Below are 24,040 nucleotides of genomic sequence, written 5' to 3'. Positions count from 1 at the left end.
GTGAATAAATTAATGATGATTATTGTGTTAATGGGTTTTACCACTGGTTGTACTGGGGAAATAATGGCTATATAGTGGGGCAAGTGATAGCATGGGGATGGGATGCGAAATAGGACGCAGTTGCCCATTCAGTTCCTGATTTCCTTTTACAAAGGGCCTCTGACAAATAACAGTTGCAATCTCACTGGTTGCTATGGGCGACGGCTCCATATTGTTCCCATTGTTGTTTGTCTTCTATTTGTGTCTGGACATTAGATCATATTATGGAGGATGATAACAATGGAAGGAAATAAAGTGTCCTCTGCTATTAGAAGACATGACGGAAATCTCTGGTTTGCGTCCAAATAACTCCCAATATTTCTTTCTCAGTGACACGGGAGCAATATTCCCCGAATCGGTGGTCTTTACAGTGGTCTTCTTAATATCTGCCATTCTAGGTAAGTGGATTTAGAGAGATCACATCATGAGGAGATCAGCGGCTCCAGCGCTCAGTGATGACGTTATCTCCCTAATCACTATTCCCTGCTGAGCGGCGGCCATCACTGGAGATTATAATCATCACTGAGTCCTGGAGGTTATCACAAGTGTCTATGGACGTTCCCGGCTGATCCCATGTATTGTCTATTTCAGGAGCTGGCAACGCTTCCATCATGTACCGGTTCATGATCATCCGGTCTGAACAATCAGAGAGGCGACATATCATCTGCCAGAGAATCCTCTATGCCTTTGCATGGATTGGCTGCATTGGGACCGTTGTGACCGCCATAGTCTCGGTAAGTTTATATACAGAGGTCTCAGGACTAGTAATACAGAGGGGACATCGCTTGAAGTCAAGAGATGTGTATAAATACAATGACGCGCCCTGGTGACTATTCTTATGTATTACTGCGACTGTATAATGACACCACCTGCGGCCTCTGCTGTTCTGTATTCTCAGATCTTCATGACGTCCATATTGATGACATTTATTCCTCTGCTTTTTTTCTAGATGAGGATCAGTCCTACAGTCCACAGGATCGCCGCAGGACCGGCATTTTTCTTCTGTGCCGTTAACAACCTAGGTCAAGCTGTATGCCTGTACAAGAAATCCTTCAGCAGTCGCCGCCTATGCCACATTAGAATGGCATTAACCTTGGTGACCATTGTGGCCCTGCTGACCTGTATCCTCTTATAGCTGACTGGTACAGTGCCATGTTGTTTGCTGGAAAAACTTACACATACGTACTTACCATCATTGCTGCTGTTTGTAAATTTGGGTCAATTAAGCAAAGACCCCCGCCTCTCCTTTAAATGATCAGGTCACGATCACTCATTGTTGGAGTTAACTAGGCCCCAAGCATTTTTGGCCCAGGACAACCCAAATTTACAGAGATTGTCTTTGAATATTTGGGAAAATTTTGGCAAATGTGGGACTATTGGCAACTAGGAGATTATTTGCTTCCTCTGACCCCACTGTAGCACAGATCAGACATCACAGTATAGGAAACACTATAATAATAGAATTAATTCTGTTACTTGTCCTTAACACGTCCTTCCAGTTTCTGTGTGTATGACCATCGGCTTCTTCCAGCTATGTACTGGCCGATGTGAAGAGGTGAGTTCATGCAACTTTTCACCGTCTTGTATAATCCACATCTTTTCTGGGTAGCAGTAATATAAAAGCTCCTATTTCACCTCCATCTTCCCATCTCACTCCTTATAGAGTCCATGGTGAGTACCGCCAGGCACTAATCCTCTATTCTGTCTTCTGCAGATCTACACCAGGACAGGCATGGTGGTCGAGTGGACTGGATTTGTTGGCCTGATAATATACCAACTAATGAACTATACAGATTTCCAGGTGGGTAGATGCCGTGTGAAGGTCTAATGTGCTTCAGAAATATTTCAGAGAAGTAATATATTATATAGAGCTGTTTTATAATTAATGGTCTTTCTTCATTTTTCTCAGCATTTGTCTTTAACGTTGTCCCGAGAAGGTGTCTCCATTGGCCTGAGAGAAAAGACCCAGGACCCTGAAAACCCCCAATAAGATCCAAGGGGTGGAGCGCCAAGACAACTGAAACCATCATGACATTGCTGGACATGAATCTTCTGGATCAAGAGGCAGATTCCAGGCTTGGTCTCTGTCCTCAATACTGGATGTGACATTTTACCGGACTTTCCTAATACCGGATTTGACATTTACCGGATTTTCTGGATTCAACATCTAGCAGAATTTCCAAATACTGGATGTGACAATTACCCGGACTTTCCATAGCTACCTCATCTCAAATGATGGCTTTTACCCCCTTGCCCAGGGGAAGGGCAGTCCTTCAGCCATGGTTCCCTGGAGGTTTCCCCCACTAGGGGGTTTTTCCTTCCCTGAGTGCTGAAGGATGAGTTGGGGGTTCACCATCATCCGGGCCATTTCAAAACCACTGGCCTGTTAATAAATGAGTCAATACATGAGGTAGCTAACAATGTGTCCGAGCCTCTTTATTGTAGGGAATGTATTGTAACTAATGTTACCCAATAAAGATCGGGGAACTTCATAGGGGTGATCAGTCCAAGCTCTGGAAGGTGGTAATTAGAGATGAGCGAATTCCCGCTTATGAAATTTGTTTGCGATTCGTTTACTGGTAAAAGCAGAATTGCGTTATGGATTCAGTTATCATGGACCATAATGCAATTCTATGACTGAATGCCTTTAGAGGCATTCCTTTATTCATTCCGTCATAATAGAAGTCTATGGGCTGCAAATGGATCCGTCCCATTTCCTTTATGCAGGGGAGTCCTCTCCTGCATAACGGAAACGGGACGGATCCGTTATGCAGGCCATAGACTTCTATTATGACAGAATGAATAACGGAATGCCTCTAAAGGCATTTCGTCATAGAATTGTGTTATGGTCCGTGGTAACGGAATCTATAACGTAATTCCCCTTTTACCAACAAATAAAGTGTGAACGAATTTCATAAGTGGAAATTCGCTCATCTCTAGTGGTATTAGGAGCACCAAATACTTTGAATATCACAATTACAACTGCCTTTATAGGCACATAATAAATAAATGGTGGAGAAGACAGAAGGACCATTTGGCAATATAGGTATATAACACTCGTCAGTGGCCTATATGTCACTATATACAAGTTATAGGAATGAGGCCTGTAAAGCGATATCTTGTGCTGTATTATGGACAGCGTCACAGTTTTAGGTATCAGGGTATTTGACATTTTAGATTTTATTAGCAGAAATCATGTATGCAGTAATGACTAGAATGGTAAGAAAGGTTTTGCTTATGTAATATATTGCTTGGGTACCAAAATGTCTCACTCCGCCATTGAAGCCGGCATGTTTCAGGGTGATTAATGATCTGGCTTTTGTTCCTAGTGACTTTGTACTCTACATCACAGTGAACTGCTGCAGTAGATAAAATGGCTGCATCCTCTGTGAGCGGGAGCTGTTAATAAATCCATATTCATCATCAGTGGGCACAGAACACAAATATCAAGCCTTGCGCGCTTCCTACTGAGATTAGGCTTCACACCTAACGTCTTCACTTATACTAATTGCAAGCGGACTTCAAGCCGTGACATTTCGAAGACAAACATTTTACTAAGACGCCTTTCACAAACAAATTCTTCACATATTACGTCTGGCGTAAAAAGGCACCATGTTTAGTACAGAGGCTGGTGCCTGCAGACATCCCAACCTGCAAAAACTCCTTTCAGGGAGGCGCACTTCTCATTTCAGGGAGGTTTTCTTTTTTTTTCTTTCACGAACTTTTTATTACATTTTCCAAACATATGCAGTATCTGCACACTTTGCTCTATGGTGTGGAGAACTGGGCTCATTACCCTGCCCCAAATTATCATATTTATGTATATGATTAAAGGGATTCTGTCACCACCTATAAGCCCTGTGAGCTAAACATCTGCTCATGTCCAGGGTAGCATTCTGATTTCTAAGGTGGCCTTATAAAAGCTATTTGTGGCTTTATTCTGCGGAAAAACAGGTTTTACTAACCTGTCAATCATTGAATTAAAGTGCCCAAGCAGGGGAGGTCTGTGGATGCATGGTGCCCGGCCGCACGCATGGCCGTTCGTGCCCAGCGCCGCCTTCTACTCCTCAGTGCCGCCTCTCCCTCCCTCCCCCTCCTCCCGCTTTGAGATCCCACGCGTGCGCACAGGCTCAGCCTGATGCGCCGTTGCGGACTGCTGGCATCGGCTTCTTCTTGCACTGTGCGCACGCGCCGAGAAGGGGACACTGCTACAGGTTGCCGGAAAGGTTTACTGCGAGTAAACTAGAGATGGGAAGTTCGGATCTTTCACATGAATCGGTTCATTCGCTGAGCTGACAAGAAGCAAGTGAACCGAAGCTTAGGTTGCGCAATGCGCATGCGCGGATGCTTCGATTCACTTGCTGACTCGCTGAGTCGGCTCTTGGTCTGAGTCTGGAAGTTTATTCTTTAAAACCCTGTGTGTAATTATCTACCCCACTGTAGGAAAAAAAAAAAAAGCATCCAGGGGGTGTGAATTTAACACTGGGGTAAATAATATAATTAAAATGGAGGGTTAAATGTGTAAATGTATTTAAAAAAAAAATACATCTCTCTCAATAGTTTTATAGCTACTGGATGAGACAGAAGAAGGGATGCCTTTAACATATATATCTCCTTGAGAAGCCAATTTGACCCTAAAGGGTTAATTCAACCTGTAATGTAAACTCTGTCCTGTCACTTCTCTTATCTCTCTTCTCTGCGGGATATATTGTTTCACATGCGGGTGTCAGGGAACCGCTATCTAATAGCGGGAGACTCCCTGAATGTCCGGGAGATTTGAGATCCCTGTGCCTGGAGCAGGTTCTGCACCAAAAAAACTGCAGAATCTGCCTCCCATTGTTTTCAACGTGATGCTGCTCGTCACTCCATGCGAGTGCGACTGTGTTTTATAGCCGTGACTGGGCGAAGAATGGATATGTCCTTTCCCGGTATGGTGTCTAGCTAGATGCCACTGGAACCCGGCGAGAGCTTGCAGTTAAGCTCCATTTAAACTGTGAGAGGGTCCACGGCATTCATATTGAAAAAAAAAAAGAACAGTTACAGTCAGGGAATGCCTTTGCACAATCTGCTGTGTGAATGAGCACTAAGATGAAATTTCCTTATTTACACAGCGCCAAGGGGAAAGAAATAAGCAAAAGTAGGAAATGACTAGAGTTCCTTGTCTAATAGGGAAACTGCTGTTGTTGCCAATGGCGACCAATCACAGCACAGCTTTCATTTCTTACTGTGCTCTTGAAAAATGAAAGCTGCCCTGTGATTGGTTGCTAAGAGCTTTACTCTGCAGCGGCCCAACAAATTTACTGTGATTTAAGCCAGAAACTGACATAAATTATAGAGCAAAACTATGTCAGAAATGAGTTTTTTAGGTGCATGGACTTCTGGAAGATGTGCCAAATTTATTTAGGGGCCTGCACTATAAGTAAATTTGGCAAATCTTACTCCTGTGCATTTATTATTAAAGCTGTAGTATTAAACACCAGTCTTAGTAAATTCACCCATGACTTGAGATTTTCTTTCCATGTTGAAGGATGGTGCTGAGACATCTAAAGCAGTTTTACAATGTGTGGTGCCCACCAAATATGTTTGCTTGCCCTATTTGGGGGTCCGGTGGTGGTGGTGGTAAACTACAGTCACACAGGTTCTACAAGTGTGATATTTCCAACTACAGAATTTTAGATCCGCAGATCACCAAGTCTGAAGAAGGGCATGGTTCTTGGTGGAACATCATGGTCTCTGCATTCTGGTATTCAATGGGAGTCACTGACCATTTGTCCCTACCGATGACTTCTTCTGACATGTCCAAGTGACACGTCAGAAGATGTTAAAAGGTGAAGCTTCATTTTAGGATCTCTGCTCCTCGAAAGAATCCCTTCATGAGCTCTAACTATATTTGGCACCAGGATGCCGCGTCATTAGACCCATAGAGGGGCAAACTCTCCATAGACCCTACAGGGAATTTTCCTGGTTGGCCGATGCCCAGGGGGCTTCCTGAGCCCTCCTCACTGTGGCAAGCAAGGTACCCAACAATCTTATCCTCTCAGCATTAATGCTTGAAGCATCAGGTACTTGGCAGCTGCAAGTGCCCTCCTAAAATTAAACTGTATTACCATCCTCAAGATGGTGATGCTGTTCAATACTGCTGTGGGGACGACAGTATTTTGCGCTGCACTGTGGTATTTGGTTCTGCAGGGGCGGTATCTTGCTGTCCCCACCTACTTCACTTGTCCCCGCCTGTGTTGTTCATCAGCCTTCTGTCAATCAGAACCTACCTACAACCTGGGGGCCACTTTTAGTTTTATTTTTCCAGGGCCACTTTAAGTTCCAGCTCCACACCTTGACCCACTACTTCAGACATAGTTGCCAACAGTCCTGAAATTTTCCAGAGACAGTCCCTGCGAATTCAAGCTGTCCTAGCTTATGTAGGACAGAGCTTATGTATGTATGTATGTATGTATGTCCCACCCGTAAGTTGGCAGTCCTGTATGGTTTGGGGGTGTTTCCGGGGACAGGATGTCACGACCCATGGTCATGGTCGTGACTCTTTGAGTCCGCTTGCAGTTGTCAGCGGTCATTTGGTTGTTCACCGCAGCTGTGAGTGTTTTGCCTAACGTGCGGTTGCCGCTGGCAACATGGTGTTCTTGGCAGTGTAGCAGCCTGAGCTTGTTGCTGGGCTGCTCACTGTCTATGCATGCGGTTGCCTATGGCATTTTGTGTTTATATGTTGCCTCACGTGTGGTTGCCGCTGGCAACATGGTTGGTACTTGGCAGTGTGGCAGTCTGAGCTGTTGCTGGGCAGCCTGCTGTCAAGTGCATGCAGTTACACCTGGTTGGGTGTGTGTGTAGGTATGCACTTTGTATGTCTGTTTGTTGAGCACGAGGTTATGTTTGTGTGCACTGTGACGCCTCCCTTCACTTGTGGTTGTCCGCGGCAACGTCTGGTGTTGTGTGCATGTGGTGGCAGTGTCTCGGCCTGCTGGCTGTTCCTCAGGACATGGTTGCCACGCATGCCGTTGCCGGCGGTAACAGGTGAGTGTGTTGGTGTGCGCTTCCCTTTAAGTGGCTGTCTTCCCTTCCCTGGTGTGAGAAGGGTTAATTCCCTTCTGTGTGTGAACACTGGGTGTGTCTGAGTATGAGTGTGGCTACTTTGGGCTATATATCCTCAGTTGAGACCTGAGGTCTGAGGGGTACTCCAGCCTTGTTTGTAAGCTGGAGGCACCCTCCTGGTTCCTTATACCATCTGCCAGAGAGGGCCACCCTTGTGGTCATAAACTTATGTTTAGACATTGATCTTCTTATGTTATGTCTAGTGGTGTCTCTTTATGTTTATTGCAGCGTATGGTTCCTGGGTTCCTGTGTGATGTTTGGTGTGTGCTGTGTCCGTCTATGTTGCTGTGGACTGCAGCACTTGTGCACGGGTTCCAGGCTGTGTGTCTGTGGCAGGTAGGTGTGATACTAGTTTCAACTACCTGCCATTGCCATATGTCTGTATATGTTTCCCTTCTCCTTTATAGCTTGGCCAGTGAGACTCCTGTTGCTCCGTGTCTAGGAGGAACAGGTCGTCTTACCCTGCTCCTAGTCCAGGGCCACCCTGAGGGCTAGTAGGAATTACAGGTTCCGGTGTATGAGCCCTCCCACCATCAGGGTCGGCTCATACGGCTAGGAGACAGGGTCAGAATTAGGGATGTGATAGGAGGTGACCTGCTCCCTGATTCCTGTCCTGGCCTAACAGCTATATCTCAGAGAGACATCGCACGGCTGAGGGTTTCCCCCATCCTCAGCCGTGACACAGGACCTATTTTGTCTTAAAAAGTTAAGTATGTTCAAAACAAGTATGGGTTGAACATTCTGGGAAAGGGTTGGGTCCTCTGAAAAAGGGGCATGTCCATGCTCTAAAAATGCACATTTCGCTTGCCACAATCAATCCCAAATCTGCTATGACAAGTTGCCAAGTATGATTTTAACCCATTATAATCCTGGTTCTTATGGTCAAACCTTAAAAATCTTGAGGGATATATATCTATATATCTACTAAGAACAGCATTATAGGTATCTCAGAGGAAACTTTTTACATGAGATACGTGTCCGATATATACACCAATCCATGGTTGAGGTTCTGCAGCAGCTGAGGTGTCAATTCTAAGTAAAAACATATCCCTATGGTCACCATACAAACTAATTTACAGACGGCGGTGCCGTATCCTAGAGAACATTGTGATGACTTTAGTGCTCCTGACATGGTGGCCAAAATAGGGTCATCCTGCAGTAACGTAGTCAATGAAGGTCACTGGGTAAATCCTGCTCTCGTGTCATCGGCCTTCATAGCCTCTATTTCTGTACCGTGTGACTCTCCAGAGAAGAAAGGTGTTTTGAAATGACAAATGTTACCTAACAATCTCAGAGGACGGTGAAATTTTAGCATCATTGCACACAATATCCTCAGGAAATAAAATAAAAATAGTTTTTTTCTATGAGGTTCACCCCTCCCCCCACGCCAGAGATTTGAAGAGATGGGTCTATGATCAGATCTGCGTCCCTGAGACAGATGTCAGATTAATTACAGTGTCAGAAACATCCAGGCTCTTCGCACTGATAATGAAATCTCTGTCCTCGTTATTAAGGCAAATAACAGCATTACGAAATCTCATCTTGGAGATTCTGCCGACTGGGTGATGGACGGGGAAAAATTCCACGAACGGCTGACGCATGAGATAGCGTGGGAATCTGCTGCCGTGACCTGCGGCTCCAGAACAGCGCGGAGACAAACATTATACTACAAAACGAGATATTAATACTTGCCCTTTCCAACGTACAAAAGCTCAAATCAAAAGGAAAACCGTATGGGATTAATTAGAAGCATAAATCTGGGGTATTATAATAGGAAACTGCCTAAGGGTCAGCAGTGTTAGGGACCCTACATGATGTTTAGCTTCCCTCCTCATCAAGGCCAAATGTAATCAACCAAACTAAGGCCTCATGCACACGACCGTAGTTTCGTTCCGCATCCGATACACATATTTGGCGCATTGGATGTGGACCTATTAATTTCAATAAGTCCACAAAAGATGCAGACATCACTCCATGGGCTGTCGGCATCTGTATGTCCGTTCGGCGGACCTGCAAAAAAATAGAACATGTCCTCTTCTTGTACATTTTGCGGACAAGGATAGGCATGTCTAACAGAGGGCAGGACGTACCAATCCGCAAGATACGGAACGCACATGTTCTGTCTCCGTGTTTTTCAGATCCGCAATTTGCAGACTGCAAAAACGAATAAGGCAGTGTACATGAGGGACTGAGATATTAGGAACTGTCCCTAATATTTCAGAGACAGTCCAGGCAAATTCAGGCTCTCTCGGGTTGAACATGGGCACGGCTTATGTAAGTCCCAAGCATAAGTGGGTGTTCCTGAGTGGCAATGGGAAGTGCTCCCGGGGGGGGGGTTTGCATACCCAAAATTTACCAACTACAAGACCGTTCATTTACAACATGGTCGTTCATTTGACAGGCCAGCGTGTAATACTACATACTACATCTCCCCTGCAGCCCCCACGGGGCTGGCTTCAAGTGTAAAAGGGGTTTTCTTTAGCAGACAACACATGCATTAAAGGAGTTGTCCGAGATTTTCATATTGATGGCCTATCCTTAGGACAGGTCGACAATATCTGATTGGTGAAGGTCCAACTCCCGACACCTCTACTATAAAAAAAATTATTTGCATTAATGGTGTAGTGTCCCACTACGTAAGGGTGGGCACTACTAAGGGTCATGTTGCCCCACCTCCTGTGGGGAATTGCTATGGTATTTTATATTGCATTCTGCATTGTAATGTATAATTTTATGTTATCTCCTGTGTGCCAGGCCTGTTAGGGGTGTAGTTCCTCCTCCTAGGCAGTAGAGGGAGCTAGAGAACCCCCTAGTATATATAGTTAGGCCCAGACAGGAAAGGGGGAGTGCAGTCTAGTCCAGGAGGCTAAGTAGCTCAGTCTAGCCTGCCTGAGGTTGCTGAGTAAGAAAAGCTCAGAAGTTAACCTAGGAGAAGAAGTTGCCTCCTGAAGATATCTAGCACCTTGAAAAGTAAAGTGCAGAGCCACTTTTATCCAGCTATGTAGAAAGCTGAAGGGCAGAAGGATATTTACAGCAAGAGGATTTACACCAGAGGAAGGTTTCCCTACCCAAGGATAAAGCCAGCTATAGGGCATACGGGCCTTGGAGAAAGCCAGACAGGATCTGAGGAAAATACAGCCTGATCTGTAAGTGTTATTCCCTCTGAGTATCTTGCAAAGACTTTGCCTGCCACTTATGTGAAGCCTGCCTGTTACCAACATTGTACATGTGGAACTAACTGAAACCTGTAAATAGTTGAACTGTTCAGTAAAAAGAAGTTCTGGTTCACTGCAACTTTGTGTACCTCAAATATTCCTACAACAAATCGGTGTGCCACCGTTACCGGCACTGGCGTCGCGAACTATAAGGGATCTTGCCACCGGCACATTAAACTTCCAACACCCAGGGCACCTCACCTACCACCTGGCCGGGTCCCTATACACAGAGAGTGCCCCAGAGGATTCATGTGCCAGCCTCTCCATCACTGCTGTACGCCTGCCCAGGGTAAATAAAAACAAACAGAGTACCAAGAGCAACCCTCGGTTTGTTAACTACCCCTGTGACCTCATATTCGCTCACCCTGCAGGACTGGCGCACTGCAATGGGGTTGTCAGAGATTATACTGATGGCCTTTCCCCAGGATAGGTCATCAATATCTGACTGTAGGGGACTTGACTCCTGGCACCTACCCTACCGATCAGCTGTTTAAAGAGACCATGGTGCTCTACTGAATGTTGTGGCCTCTCCCTAGGACAGTGATGTCACGTGGCCTATGTGCAGCTCAGTCCCATTCAAGTGAATCGACCTGGGCTGCAATACCAAGCACAGCCACTATGCAATGTACTGTACTGTGCATGGTATGCATTAAGGAGGCTGCAGCTCGGCCTCTTCAAATAGCTGATCGGTAAGGGGTTCCAGGAGACAGCGCCCCGCCATTTAGATATTGATGACCTATCCTGAGGATAGGCCATCAATGTAAAAATCTCGGACAACCTCTTCATTGAAAAATTATTTTATATACAGTACAGACCAAAAGTTTGGACACACCTTCTCATTCAAAGAGTTTTCTTTATTTTCATGACTATGAAGGCATCAAAACTATGAATTAACACATGTGGAATTATATACATAACAAACAAGTGTGAAACAACTGAAAATATGTCATATTCTAGGTTCTTCAAAGTAGCCACCTTTTGCTTTGATTACTGCTTTGCACACTCTTGGCATTCTCTTGATGAGCTTCAAGAGGTAGTCCCCTGAAATGGTCTTCCAACAGTCTTGAAGGAGTTCCCAGAGATGCTTAGCACTTGTTGTACCTTTTGCCTCCACTCTGCGGTCCAGCTCACCCCAAACCATCTCGATTGGGTTCAGGTCCGGTGACTGTGGAGGCCAGGTCATCTGGCGCAGCACCCCATCACTCTCCTTCATGGTCAAATGGCCCTTACTTTCAAAGTTTTCCCAATTTTTCGGCTGATTGACTGACCTTTATTTCTTAAAGTAATGATGGCCACTCGTTTTTCTTTACTTAGCTGCTTTTTTCTTGCCATAATGCAAATTCTAACAGTCTATTCAGTAGGACTATCAGCTGTGTATCCACCTGACTTCTCCTCAATGCAACTGATGGTCCCAACCCCATTTATAAGGCAAGAAATCCCACTTATTAAACCTGACAGGGCACACCTGTGAAGTGAAAACCATTTCAGGGGACTACCTCTTGAAGCTGATCAAGAGAATGCCAAGAGTGTGCAAAGCAGTAATCAAAGCAAAAGGTGGCTGCTTTGAAGAACCTAGAATATGACATATTTTCAGTTGTTTCACACTTGTTTGTTATGTATATAATTTCATGTGTGAATTCATAGTTTTGATGCCTTCAGTGTGAATCTACAATTTTCATAGTCATGAAAATAAAGAAAACTCTTTGAATGAGAAGGTGTGTCCAAACTTTTGGTCTGTACTGTATATACAAACAATTTTCGACAAAAATAATCTTAGCATTAATCATTTTGAAGCTTTGAGAGAAGATAGTGGCCAGTCCATGAGCTGGGACTGCCACCAACTCCAAGAATGGAGGAGGCTGCATTGCTCTTCCAAGTACAACAACCACTTTTTGCATTGAAACAAATGGTACTTTTTCTGTATTTTAATAAGTGTAGGAATCGTCCATTAACATCTGATGGTAGTGATTCATCCTCCCACTGCCTAACTAAATTAAAGGGAATGTAACATCAGAAAATGACCCATGGCTTAACCCCTTAGTGCCAAGCCTGTTTGGGCCTTAATGACCAAGCCAGATTTTGGAAATCTGACATGTGTCACTTGCACAGAGAATAACTTCGTAAAGGTTTTGCACATCAAAGTAATTCTGACATTGTTTTCTCGTCACCTATTGTACTTTGCTTAGGTGGTAAAATTTTACCGATAACATATGCGCATCTTTAAAAAAAGAACTAAAAAATTGGCATATTTTCCTATTTTTAACTGCAATATTTCACATACATACATAAATACTATTCAATATTTTTATCAGAAATATATTTCCACATCTTTACTTTATTTTGGCTGCACTTTTTTATTTTTATTTAGGAGACTTACCATTTTAACATTAATTTAAAAAAAATTTGAAGTACATATTTTTTCCTGCAACAAGTCAAGTTTGCAGAGGCTTATAAGTGTCAAAATAATAGAACCCCTCCCCCCCAAAGTGACCCCATTTTGAAAACTAGACCCCTTAACGTATTCATCTATGGGTGTAATGAGTTTTTTTGACCCACTAGTTTTTTTAAAGAAATTAATGCTAAAAAAGGTGAAAAAATAATAATTTTCATTTTTTACACAAAAGTGTCAATTTAAAGACAGATTTTTTTTCTACAGAGCACATGAAAATGAAGAAGTACACCCCAAAATGTATCACCCCATTTCTCCTGTCTTCAGAAATACCCCCATTGTGGCTCTAATCTTATGTCTTGACACACGGCAGGGCCCAAACATAAATGAGCACCTGGGGCCTTTCAGATAATAAACTGAAAATGGTTCAGGCCCCATTGCACACATGTAATGGTGTTGAGCTGCAAAATGATAGAAAACCCTTATAAATGACCCCATTTTAAAAACTAGATCCCTTAAAACATGCATCTAGTGGTGTAGTAAGCATGCGGAGTGCAAAATTATTATAGGATGAAATAATGAGTATATATGGTTTTTATTAAAATTGTAATAATGACATGGTGGCATTCAAGGACAGTGACTGGTCGTACAACGTCTCTTTAGCCCTATCAATCCCTATATGAGAGACGAACGTGCTAAGTGATGCGGTGCACCATAACAGGCCCCTGCCCAGCAAGGTAGAAACCGCTATGCACACCATAAACCAGTCACCTACAGAATATGTAAAAATATAAAAGGACAGTGTCCAGAACCGTCTGTAGGAACAGTAATGGATCACTAATTCCCAAAATGAGGTCAGGATTTCTAGACATCCCTTAGTATATAAGCCCTTAGTGTACTGGTGAGGAACTCAATCATTAGAGATCCTCCAAATAAAAAATATCATGCCAATATCATGATACAGCATGCTACACACCCGGCATCGTTCCTGAGTATATGTCTCGCTGGTACTGGCAGGGACGGGGTGAGGGAAGTGGCGTTCTGAAAGCCTTCGAACGTCCTCAGAATTAAAGGCTTGCCCAGGTGCAGGGGACTCAAACAGGAGACTTTCAACCACCTTCTCCTGGAACTCGAGGAAGTTGAGGGTTCCTTGGGCCTTTTTAAATAAAACAAAACTATTGTAGGTAGCAATCTGAATGAGGTAGACTGCTACCTTTTTATACCAGGCCCTGTTTTTTTCTCTTCACCAGGTAGGGTTGAAGCGACTGGGCCAAGAGGTCTACACCTCCCATAAATTTATTGGAGTCGGTCACAGAGACCAGTTTGTGTTTCTCCGCTGGACCCCCCCTCTCCCTAACTGCTACTGTGGTGTCTCCGTGCATGGTGGTTAGCATGTAGACATCCTTCCTGTCCTTCCACTTCACTGCAAGCAGCTGGTCACTTGCAAGTGCGAAGGATGCTCCTTTCTCCAAACGCTTGGACACCAGCGGTTGTGGGTATCCCAGTCTATTTTTACGGACTGTCCCACAAGCCCCTGGGTTTACAGCATGGAGGGATTTATAAAGGGGTATACTAGTGTAAAAATTATCGGTGTACATGTAGTACCCTTTGTGTAGGAATGGCGCCAATAGATCCCACACAATTTTTCCCGATGTCCCAATTTTTTCGGGGCAGCCTGGGGGGTTAAGTTGGGAGTCTCTGCACTCATAAACAGACAGACCGCAGGTGTAGCCGGTTGTGCTCTCGCACAACTTATATAATTTTACCCCATATCTGGCACGCTTGGAGGGAATAAACTGACGGAAGGGAAGGCGGCCTTTAAAATTAAAAAGGGATAAATTCATCAACGGACGGCTTTTTATCAGGGGTATATAATTTTAAGACCAAATCCCTAAGGAGGGAAATAAGGGGTCTTATTTTAGGCGGTCATAGGTTGGGTCAGTTCGGGGGCTTTTTTTTTTTTTTTTTTTTTTTTTTCAATGCCCATGTGCAGGGTAAGCCCCAAACATTTTTGAATTTGAGGGACATTTGTGGGGGTCCACTGTCTTATATAGATAGACGTGGGCTTTTGTACAGCAAACTGTGTGGTGTACAGATTAGTTTGCTGCACAATTAACTCCAGGACTTTATCGCCCACGAATAAATTAAAAAAAATCATAAGGGGTAAAACTGGTGACGTCCACATTAATTTTGGGAGTGGATAAAAATTGGGGTACTTGGGGGGGGGGGGATGAAGTAGCAGGAACCCACATAGTAGAAGGGACGGGACCGCTGGGTGGTGAATGAGATGAAGTGGTGACTTCTGCCACCATAAGGCTATGGGGTCTGGAGATGGAAGCGGAGCTAGTGTCCCCGCTATCTGAAATTATTTCCGCCTCTGAAGCGGTGTCAGAGCAGAGAAATTCACAGGCCTGCTCTGCACTGAATAATCTCTGAGCCATTTTTTTTTTTTTACTACAAAGCTCAGAAAGAAATGAAAATAACTGACCGTCCCCAATAGACTAGTGACGGACACCCAGGACGCCAGTAACAGACGGACACAGGATCCCTAATGACAATAATTGACCGTCACTGACGGACACCACTGACCGCCAGTTACGGACGGACAGTTTATATATATATATTTTTTTTTCCACAGTAAATCGCACAGCAAGGACAGAAGTCTGATCTCTCCTCACAGAAGAACTGCACTGAGGGGAGAGAGAAGCACAGCCCATGTCCTAAATATAATGGATGTGATCTCCATGATGGATTTATCATCACATGATCAGGGACCATTATTATTGGTCCCTGATTGTTACTGTGCTGAAGGCAGATCCTCAGCACAGTAACCAGTCTGCGTCATTTTTTTTTGTTTTTATTATTATACGGGGGGTAGGGGGGGGGGCCTGGAACTTTATTAACATATCTGGGGGCCATATTGCCCCAATGGGGGACCCAATCGGGGCATAATTGAGATCCATCTCTCTGACTCCTCTCCAGAGGAGAGAGACCTTTGCAGGGGCGGCAGCGGCCGGCTTATAGTGTGTGCATAAGCCAGGCCGCCGCCATCTTTCTTAAGGGCAGGGGGGGGGGGGGGGTGGCGGTGAGGATCAGGACCCAGCTTTCCCTTATGGGGAAGCTAGGGGACCTGATCACTGCACCGGAGGCTTTCTCCCTCCTCTCTTACATTTTTGGTGATCAGAGACCACTTGTCACGGTCTCTGATCACAGCCCCGAGCCCTCAGCTACCTCTGGTAGCTGCGGGCACGGAGATACAGAGTATGATTTTAGCGCTAACTTGGGCTGAAGTGCCGCGGTAAAAAGGCGGCGCTCCGGCCCAAGGACCCCTCAGTGACCGCCGTAAAAACGCGTAAAGGGTTAAATCATAACTTTACAAAATTTTAGTGATGTACTTTCTAAATTCCATGTCACTATTGTGGCATGGAATAATCCTTTAAATCCTCTAGCTGTGACATTGACTACTGAGCCTCATAATGAGATCAAGCCTTCTGTTCCGTAGAGTCCAACTCTCAGCAGTCATCTCATTACCATGACAGGCAGGATTACAACGATAGGTGAAATCTCTATCAGGGTAATTCCACACCTTGGAGGCAGACACCGCAACACAGGATCGTCTAATGGCAAAAGGAGACGGTCATAAGCTCACCTTCTCCCCCTCCCTGCACAATTACATCTGCAAAGTTCACAAAGTATGACCACAACACTCTCTTGTCTAAGTCGAAGAGTTATCTCCAGACCAGGATGAATCTACACCTCATGGCAGACAGTGACCTCAGGAAAGGTGCCCACAACACTCACTCATAGAAGTCAATGAGTTATAGGCAGGCTACAGTTTCTGATGTCCATGTGGTAGCCATAAAGCATGTCTCTGAACTGCTGTTAAAAGGGCAGATTAGTAGCTCAGGCAAGATGGCAGCAAGATAGAGCAGAAAAAATACACATTTAGAAAAAAAAGTTCATTTCATTATCTGTGGCTGGTACACAATGAACAATACCTAAATAGTTTGCTCGTTTTAGTATCTATTTCCTGCCATAAGGCTATTAAATTTAACAACCTTGGAATGCATGTACTCATTTTCCAGAGGTGGGTAGTAATTTTATGAAGCTTTAATGAGGCTCAACTGAAGGAAGAGGCCTACGGCACACTCACTGTAACTGCAGGTGGCTTCAGACTCATCACTTCCATCGGGGCATTCCTCTTCACCATCACATTTCCAGCGGGCTGAAATGCAGTGGCCGTTGTCACAGGTGAAGTCTGTCTCCATGCAGGTTGCTTTAGCTGAAAGAAGAATGAGGAACAGTGAGAGCTGAGAAGAGATGAGTTATGCTTCATTTAGGACAATCTAAAACAAAAATTCCACCTAAGAAACTCCTCTAGACACAAATTAAAAAACAGTGGTCCTACAGCAAGCTAGGTGTTAGAGGGTGCTGGCAACTGAGAAAATTCTAGTTTGACAGACCACCAATAGAAAAATACCAGATTTTCCTGTTACGCCCAGCAGGTCTGCATGCAACTGTGCAACGTTTCTGAACATGCCGAGTCTGCAGTTGCGTTGAGATTGTGCAGCTGCAGGTTCAGTGACAACCAGTCTCCCCACACAGATGGTCTATTACCATTCCTGCCTTCTCAAATCGCTGAATAAAAAGGTGCTCAATGATTGGCAGGTGACTGCCAAAGCTGCTGGGTCTTAGCAGACCCAGATCAGCTCTGCAGTAAGGCTAGGGTTACAATCCTGGCCACACTGGTCACGGCCAGGATTGGAGCGACGTTGATCACATAGAAATGCATGGGATCGCTGTGGCAGTCACTAGAAAATCCAACACGGCTGGATTTCTTGCAATAGCATTCATTTCTATGGGGTCGTTGCTACTCAGCGATCCTAGCCAGGACAAGTGTCGAACAACCAAGTGTAGCCCAAGCCTCGTCTAGAGGAAGTATTCCCCTTGTAACTGGGGCTAATTAGTCACGCCGCACACTGCTGGTGCACCCATAGTCTTTCTTAGTCAATTTGAGTCGAATCTCCACAAGAGTGCGGAGACCCAGTGAAGTCACCCGTGGGCTGTGTTCCCTGTTACTAAGTAGCAGCTTGAACACATTCAGCCCCCAGCTTAGCTGTTAATGTGGCTAAATAACTATTTATTAGCAAGTCTAAAGAATAAGCCCTTATAATGGAAACCAGTTTCCTGTAATGTATATAGGACACCTGAATACATTTACTAAACAGTTTTACAAAGTCGGCTACTTCCAGGTTCACTGCAGAGGAGTGACTTCAAACCCCTGTGCCCCAATACAAAATCTTTAACGTGGGCCCTGCCATTTATAATACCAGACTCTTTTTATGTAGCATTTGGCCCCCTCCAGCACCAGAGCCCTTTCTATAGGCAAGTCCTTGATTTTTTTGGTATAACCCAACAATCCATATACCGTAATTATGCCTGACGGGCCTTCTATGAAGTCGTCTACAGTATGAACTATACCGTGATAAGATACATAACGTAACCTTCAAGGAATGTTCCACGTACTCCCCTTCTTAGAACCCTTCATGACTGGGGCACATATAGGCTAATAATTGGCACTACAAAATGGCCAGTCATTATTAAACTGGGTGCAACAACTTTAGGCCTCATGCACACGACCGTTGTGTGCATCCGTGGCCGTTGTGCCGTTTTTCGTTTTTTTTCGCGGACGCATTGACTTTCAATGGATCCGTGGAAAAATCGGAAAATGCACCGTTTTGCAGCTGCATCCAGGATCCGTGTTTCCTGTCCGTCAAAAAATATGACCTGTCCTATTTTTTTAAATGACAACCGATGCACACAAGATTGGCATCCGCGTCCGCAGATCCGTCTGCATAAAAGCTTTTTCAGAGCTGAGTTTTCACTTCGTGAAAACTCAGATCCGACAGTGTATTCTAACACAGAGGCGTTCCCATAGTGATGGGGACGCTTCTAGTTAGACTATACTTTGAACTGTGTACATGACTGCCCCCTGCTGCCTGGCAGCACCCGATCTCTTACAGGGGGCTGTGATCCGCACAATTAACCCCTCAGGTGCTGCACCTGAGGGGTTAATTGTGCGTATCATAGCCCCCTATAATAGATCATGTGCTGCCAGGCAGCAGGGGGCACACCCCCCTCCCTCCCCAGTTTTAAATTCATTGGTGGCCAGTGCGGCCCCCCTCCCTCCCTTGTATTTAACACATTGGTGGCCAGTGCGGCCGGCCCCCCCTCCCTCCCCTGTAGTACTGTAGATTCATTGGTGGCCAGTGGGCCCCCCTCCCTCCCCCTCCTAATTAAAATCTCCCCCCCTATCATTGGTGGCAGCGGAGAGTACCGATCGGAGTCCCAGTTTAATCGCTGTGGCTCCGATCGGTAACCATAGCAACCAGGATGCTACTGCAGTCCTGGTTGCCATGGTTACTTAGCAATTTTTAGAAGCATTATACTTACCTGCGAGCTGCGATGTCTGTGTCCGGCCAGGCGCTCCTCCTACTGGTAAGTGACAGGTCTGTGCTATAAGCAATGCGCCGCACAGACCTTTCACTTACCAGTAGGAGGAGCACCCGGCCGGTCACAGACATCGCAGCTCGCAGGTAAGTATAATGCTTCTAAAAATTGCTAAGTAATCATGGCAACCAGGACTGCAGTAGCGTCCTGGTTGCCATGGTTACCGATCGAAGCCCCAGCGATTAAACTGGGACTCCGATCGGTACTCTCCGCTGCCACCAATAATAGGGGGGGTATTTTAATTAGGAGGGGGAGGGAGGGGGGGGCCCACTGGCCACCAATGAATCTACAGTACTACAGGGGAGGGAGGGGGGGGGGCCGGCCGCACTGGCCACCAATGTGTTAAATACAGGGGAGGGAGGGGGGGCCGCACTGGCCACCAATGAGTTAAATACAGGGGGGGGGGGGGGTCTGCCCCCTGCTGACTGGCAGCACCTGCCAGGCAGCGGGGGGCAGTCATGTACACAGTTCTTTTAGTATATTCTAACCTGAAGCACCCCCATCACCATGGGTACGCCTCTGTGTTAGAATATACTGTCGGATCTGAGTTTCACAATCTAACTCAAATCTGATGGTATATTCTAACATAGAGGCGTTCCCATGGTGATGGGGACGCTTCAAGTTAAAATATACCACCGGATTGGAGAAAACTCCGATCCGATGGTATAAAAGGGACTCCTGACTTTACATTGAAAGTCAATGGGGGACGGATCCGTTTGCAATTGCACCATATTGTGTCAACGTCAAACGGATCCGTCCCCATTGACTTGCATTGTAATTCAGGACGGATCCGTTTGGCTCCGCACGGCCAGACGGACACCAAAACGACTTTTTTTTTCCATGTCGATGGATCCTCCAAAAATCAAGGAAGACCCACGAAAAAACGGTCACGGATCACGGACCTACGGACCCCGTTTTTGCGGACCTTAAAAAAAAAAAAACGGTTGTGTGCATGAGGCCTTACCTTGATATTTAAAGGGTTTCTGTCACCAGAATTAACCCTATTAAACTAGCTGACATTAGCACATCGCTAATGTCAGCTGAACCTAACTAGCCTGTTCCTACTCTTATCTATGCCCCCGTTACTGCCGAAATATAATTTTTGTAATAAGCTAATTAGCCTCTAGGAGCAGGGGGGGGGGCGTTGTTCCTGCTCCTAGAGGCTCCGTTCTCCCATCTCTGGCTACGACCTGCTACACTAGATTGACAGGGCCAGGCCAGCGTTGGTCTCCTACTGCCGGTCCTGTCTGCCGTGTAAATGTTGCGCCTTCGCCGTACCGTTCAGTATTCGGTGCAGGCGCAGTGAGTGAAGAGCGCTCGCCGGCTGCCGGCTTCCTCACTGCACCTGCGCCGTTGAGATTTCACCAGCGCATAGGGCTGGCAGTTGGAGGTGAAGGCTGCCTGGCCCGGTCAATCTTGTGTAGCAGGGCGTGGCCAGAGGTGGGAGAACGGAGCCTCTAGGAGCAGGAGCAACGCCCCCCCCCCCCCCTGCTCCTAGAGGCTAATTAGCATAATATGATAAAAGTTTAGTGGAGGAGGGATAATGCTATGGGGTGTTCTTCAGGGGTCGGCCTTAGGCCCCTTAGTTCCAGTGGAGGGAAATCTTAATACTTCAGCAGACCAAGACATGTTGGACAACTGTATGCTTCCAAGTTCAACTTTATGAGAACAGCTTGGAAAAGGCCCTTTTGTGTTCCACCATGACTGTGCCCCAGTGCACAAAGCAAGGTCCACGAAGGCATGGTTGGAGGAGTTTAGTATGGAAGAACTTGACTGGGCCGCAAGGAGCTTGAAAAGCAGGCTCTCTCTTCCAACATCAGTGTCTAACCTTACAAATGCTCCTCTGGGTGAATGGGCAAACATTTCTAGACACTCTCCAAAATCTTTTAGAAAGCCTTTCGAGAAGAGTAGTAGCTGCAAAAGAAGGAGGACCAACTCTATATTAATGCCTATGGATTTAGAATGGGGTGTCATAAAAGCTCCTGTAGGTGCAATGTGTAGGTCTCCCAGTACTTCTGTTCATATAGTCTAATCTTGTAAGTGCGCTCTGTGAAGTAGATGATCACTACAGAAATAAGATAAGATGTAACCGAAATTCTACCTACTGTCCCTCACCAGGATCCTGCTCCAAACAGTCCTTCAAAATGTCTCACAAACCAAGCAAGAGATCTTACCGCTTGACAAGTTTGCTCGGAACGACTACAGTATTATCCAAGCGCCTTGACAACACTTATTACAAGAAGCCGAATCATCTTCTCAGATCTGCCCTAAGAGGACACAAGGGACCTACTGGCGTTGTGAGAAAGGGAAGGTAGGACTTGTTATTTCACACATTTCTGCCCAGAAATACAGACGAAGTTACCAGCCGTATGGACACAACACATATATTGATGTAGTAGGGTTCAGTTTTTCTAATGGGATAGAGCAGAGTTTGTCCAGAGACCAAATTTAAAGAGACATCACAAGATTTTATGCTACGGATTTATATAGGACCCCTGGTAATTATGTGAACTCAAAGCAAACCAGAAGAGCGGATGCTAAATCTGGGCAATGCAAACATTTCACAGCAAGACTCTGCAAAGGTTTCTGCACACATACAGAATATTCTTAACCCCTTAAGGATGTGGCCTATTTTTTATTTTATTTTTTTCATGTCCACAACAGGGCTTGTTTTTTTCGGGATGATTTGTATATTTTTAAAAGACACTATTAAAATACATCTAAATGTATTATATAACTTTTATTAAAGGGGTTTTCTGGAAGTGCAATATTAATGGCCTGTTCTTAGGATAAGTCATCAATATTGGACCGGTGGGGTTCCAACTTGTGGCACCATCACCTGTTTTAAGAGGCTGTGGTGCTCAGGTGAGCGCTGTGGCCTCCTCACTATGTACCAAGCACAGTGCCATTCATTGTATAGTGGTTGCTCTTGGTACTGCAGCCCAGTCTCAGTCACTTGAATGGGACTGACCTGTGCGTAGGTCATGTGATCAATGACCGTGACATCACTGGTCTAGGAAGAAGCCACAGCTCTCACTGGAGCACCGCCTGTCTTCAAACAGCTGATCAACAGGGGTGTCAGGAGTTGGCCCCCAACCCATCAGATATTGATGCCTTAGGCTACACTAACGTTACTGATAATACAACCGTCTGCATCCGTTATGAACTCAATTAAAAGTCCATGGAGGACGGATCCGTTTGCTATTGTGGCAGAGAAAACTGATCTGTCCCCATTGACTTGCATTGGGGGTAATGCCAGATCCGTTTTTCCCAGGACGGAAAGCAAAATACAGAATGTTGCGGTTTGCTCTCTGGTCTGGGAACGAAACTAAAATGGAACGGAGTGCATTTTGGAGCATTCCGTTCAGTTCAGTTTTGTCCCCATTGACAATGAATGGGGACAAAACTGAAGCGTTTTTTTCCCGGTATAGAGCCCCTATGACTGAACTCAATCCCGGAAAACTTTAACGCCATCAATGTTGAATTCCCAGAAAACCCTTTTTATTTTTGGGGGGGCAGAAAGCACAAAATAACACAGCAATTCCTCCACGTTTTTCGGGGTTTTGTTTTTGTGGTGTTTACCGTGTGGTATAAGTTACATGATAACTTTATTCCAAGAGTCTGTACAATCTGTACTTTTTACTGTGCACAATAAAAAAAAAAATTTTTTTGAAAATCATTTTCTTTCTGTGCATTCAAAGTCCTATAATATTTTTTATTTTTCCAGCAACAGAGCTGTGTGAGGGATTGCTTTTTGCAGGACAAGTTGTCATTTTTTTCATTAGTGCCACACTGAAACAGGAGGTGGTTTGAACAAAATTTTGGTGTTGTTTCTTCATTTTATTTTTACGCTGTCTGAGACAAAGCAGAGCATCTAGGAGTAACGGCAATGCCTTCATTGCTTCTAGAGTCTAATTTGCATATATTAAAACACTATTTTTCTCAGCAATGCGGACACATATGAACATGGGACCAAAACAGATGCCTTCCGCTGCCAGGTGCACATGCAACAGGTCAGCCAGTTTTTTTTAGGTACAAATTTGCTGAGAGATGCCCTTTAATAAAAATGAAAAAGGAAAAAAAGTGTCTTTTTACTTTTTCACTTTTTTAAACTTTTTCCATTTTTTTATTCTACCCAAGTCCCAGTAGACGTCAACCTGCGATCCTCTGATCATAATATACTGCAATGCCTCTGTATTGCACTGCATGTCATTTATAGTAATTGACTAGACGCCTATTAGCAGGATCGGACTGGAGTTCTTAAGGCCCACCAGAGAAAATTATTTTCGGGGCCCAACTCCCATATGATCAACACAGTCGCTAGTGGCAATTTACTGTCTCCAAGTGTTGTTTTCTCCTGGACCTTTGGGGCCCACCGGAGGATCCTCTGGTGGGCCAGTCCGACACTGCCTATTAGACCCTGCTATAATACCACACTGTTCTTCCTCATGCAATGCCCAGCCCAAATATATGAAAAAAGTGCTAATAATGTCACTTGTCCAAGGTCGTAGGGAACAAAAAAAGTGTCCAGAAATTCTTCTGATGTCATTGCTATTCAGGGAGCGCATTTAATCACTGAGCGGCTCCAGCAGCAGGTAAGATGTATGAATCTAAATTCCTTGTGTAATATCCTCGTAAAACCCTGTACTGCGGCGCCCAGCATCCAGGACAAGCATTAATATCGCTCCCTCTCTGACATATTTTCCATAAGCATAGCATGTCAGAAAATATGAGAACGTACGAAGTGTGACAGCATGCACGCATCATTTACATAATGGCTTAA

At 45.0% G+C, this 24,040-nt stretch overlaps 1 protein-coding gene across 2 annotated transcripts in view; it reads right to left on the bottom strand.

Annotated features, from left to right (window-relative positions):
• LRP8 (LDL receptor related protein 8) overlaps positions 1-24,040 on the bottom strand; it is a 194,754-nt gene that overhangs the window by 84,234 nt on the left and 86,480 nt on the right. For both annotated transcript variants that reach the window (XM_040408155.1, XM_040408154.1), the window contains one exon: positions 16,901-17,029. In XM_040408155.1, the coding sequence (XP_040264089.1) occupies positions 16,901-17,029 (129 nt within the window). The remainder of the gene's footprint in view (positions 1-16,900; positions 17,030-24,040) is intronic.

Source organism: Bufo bufo, chromosome 9 (assembly GCF_905171765.1).
Source record: "Bufo bufo chromosome 9, aBufBuf1.1, whole genome shotgun sequence".
Classification (NCBI taxonomy): Eukaryota; Metazoa; Chordata; class Amphibia; order Anura; family Bufonidae; genus Bufo; species Bufo bufo.
This window is presented reverse-complemented; position numbering and strand designations above follow the sequence as displayed.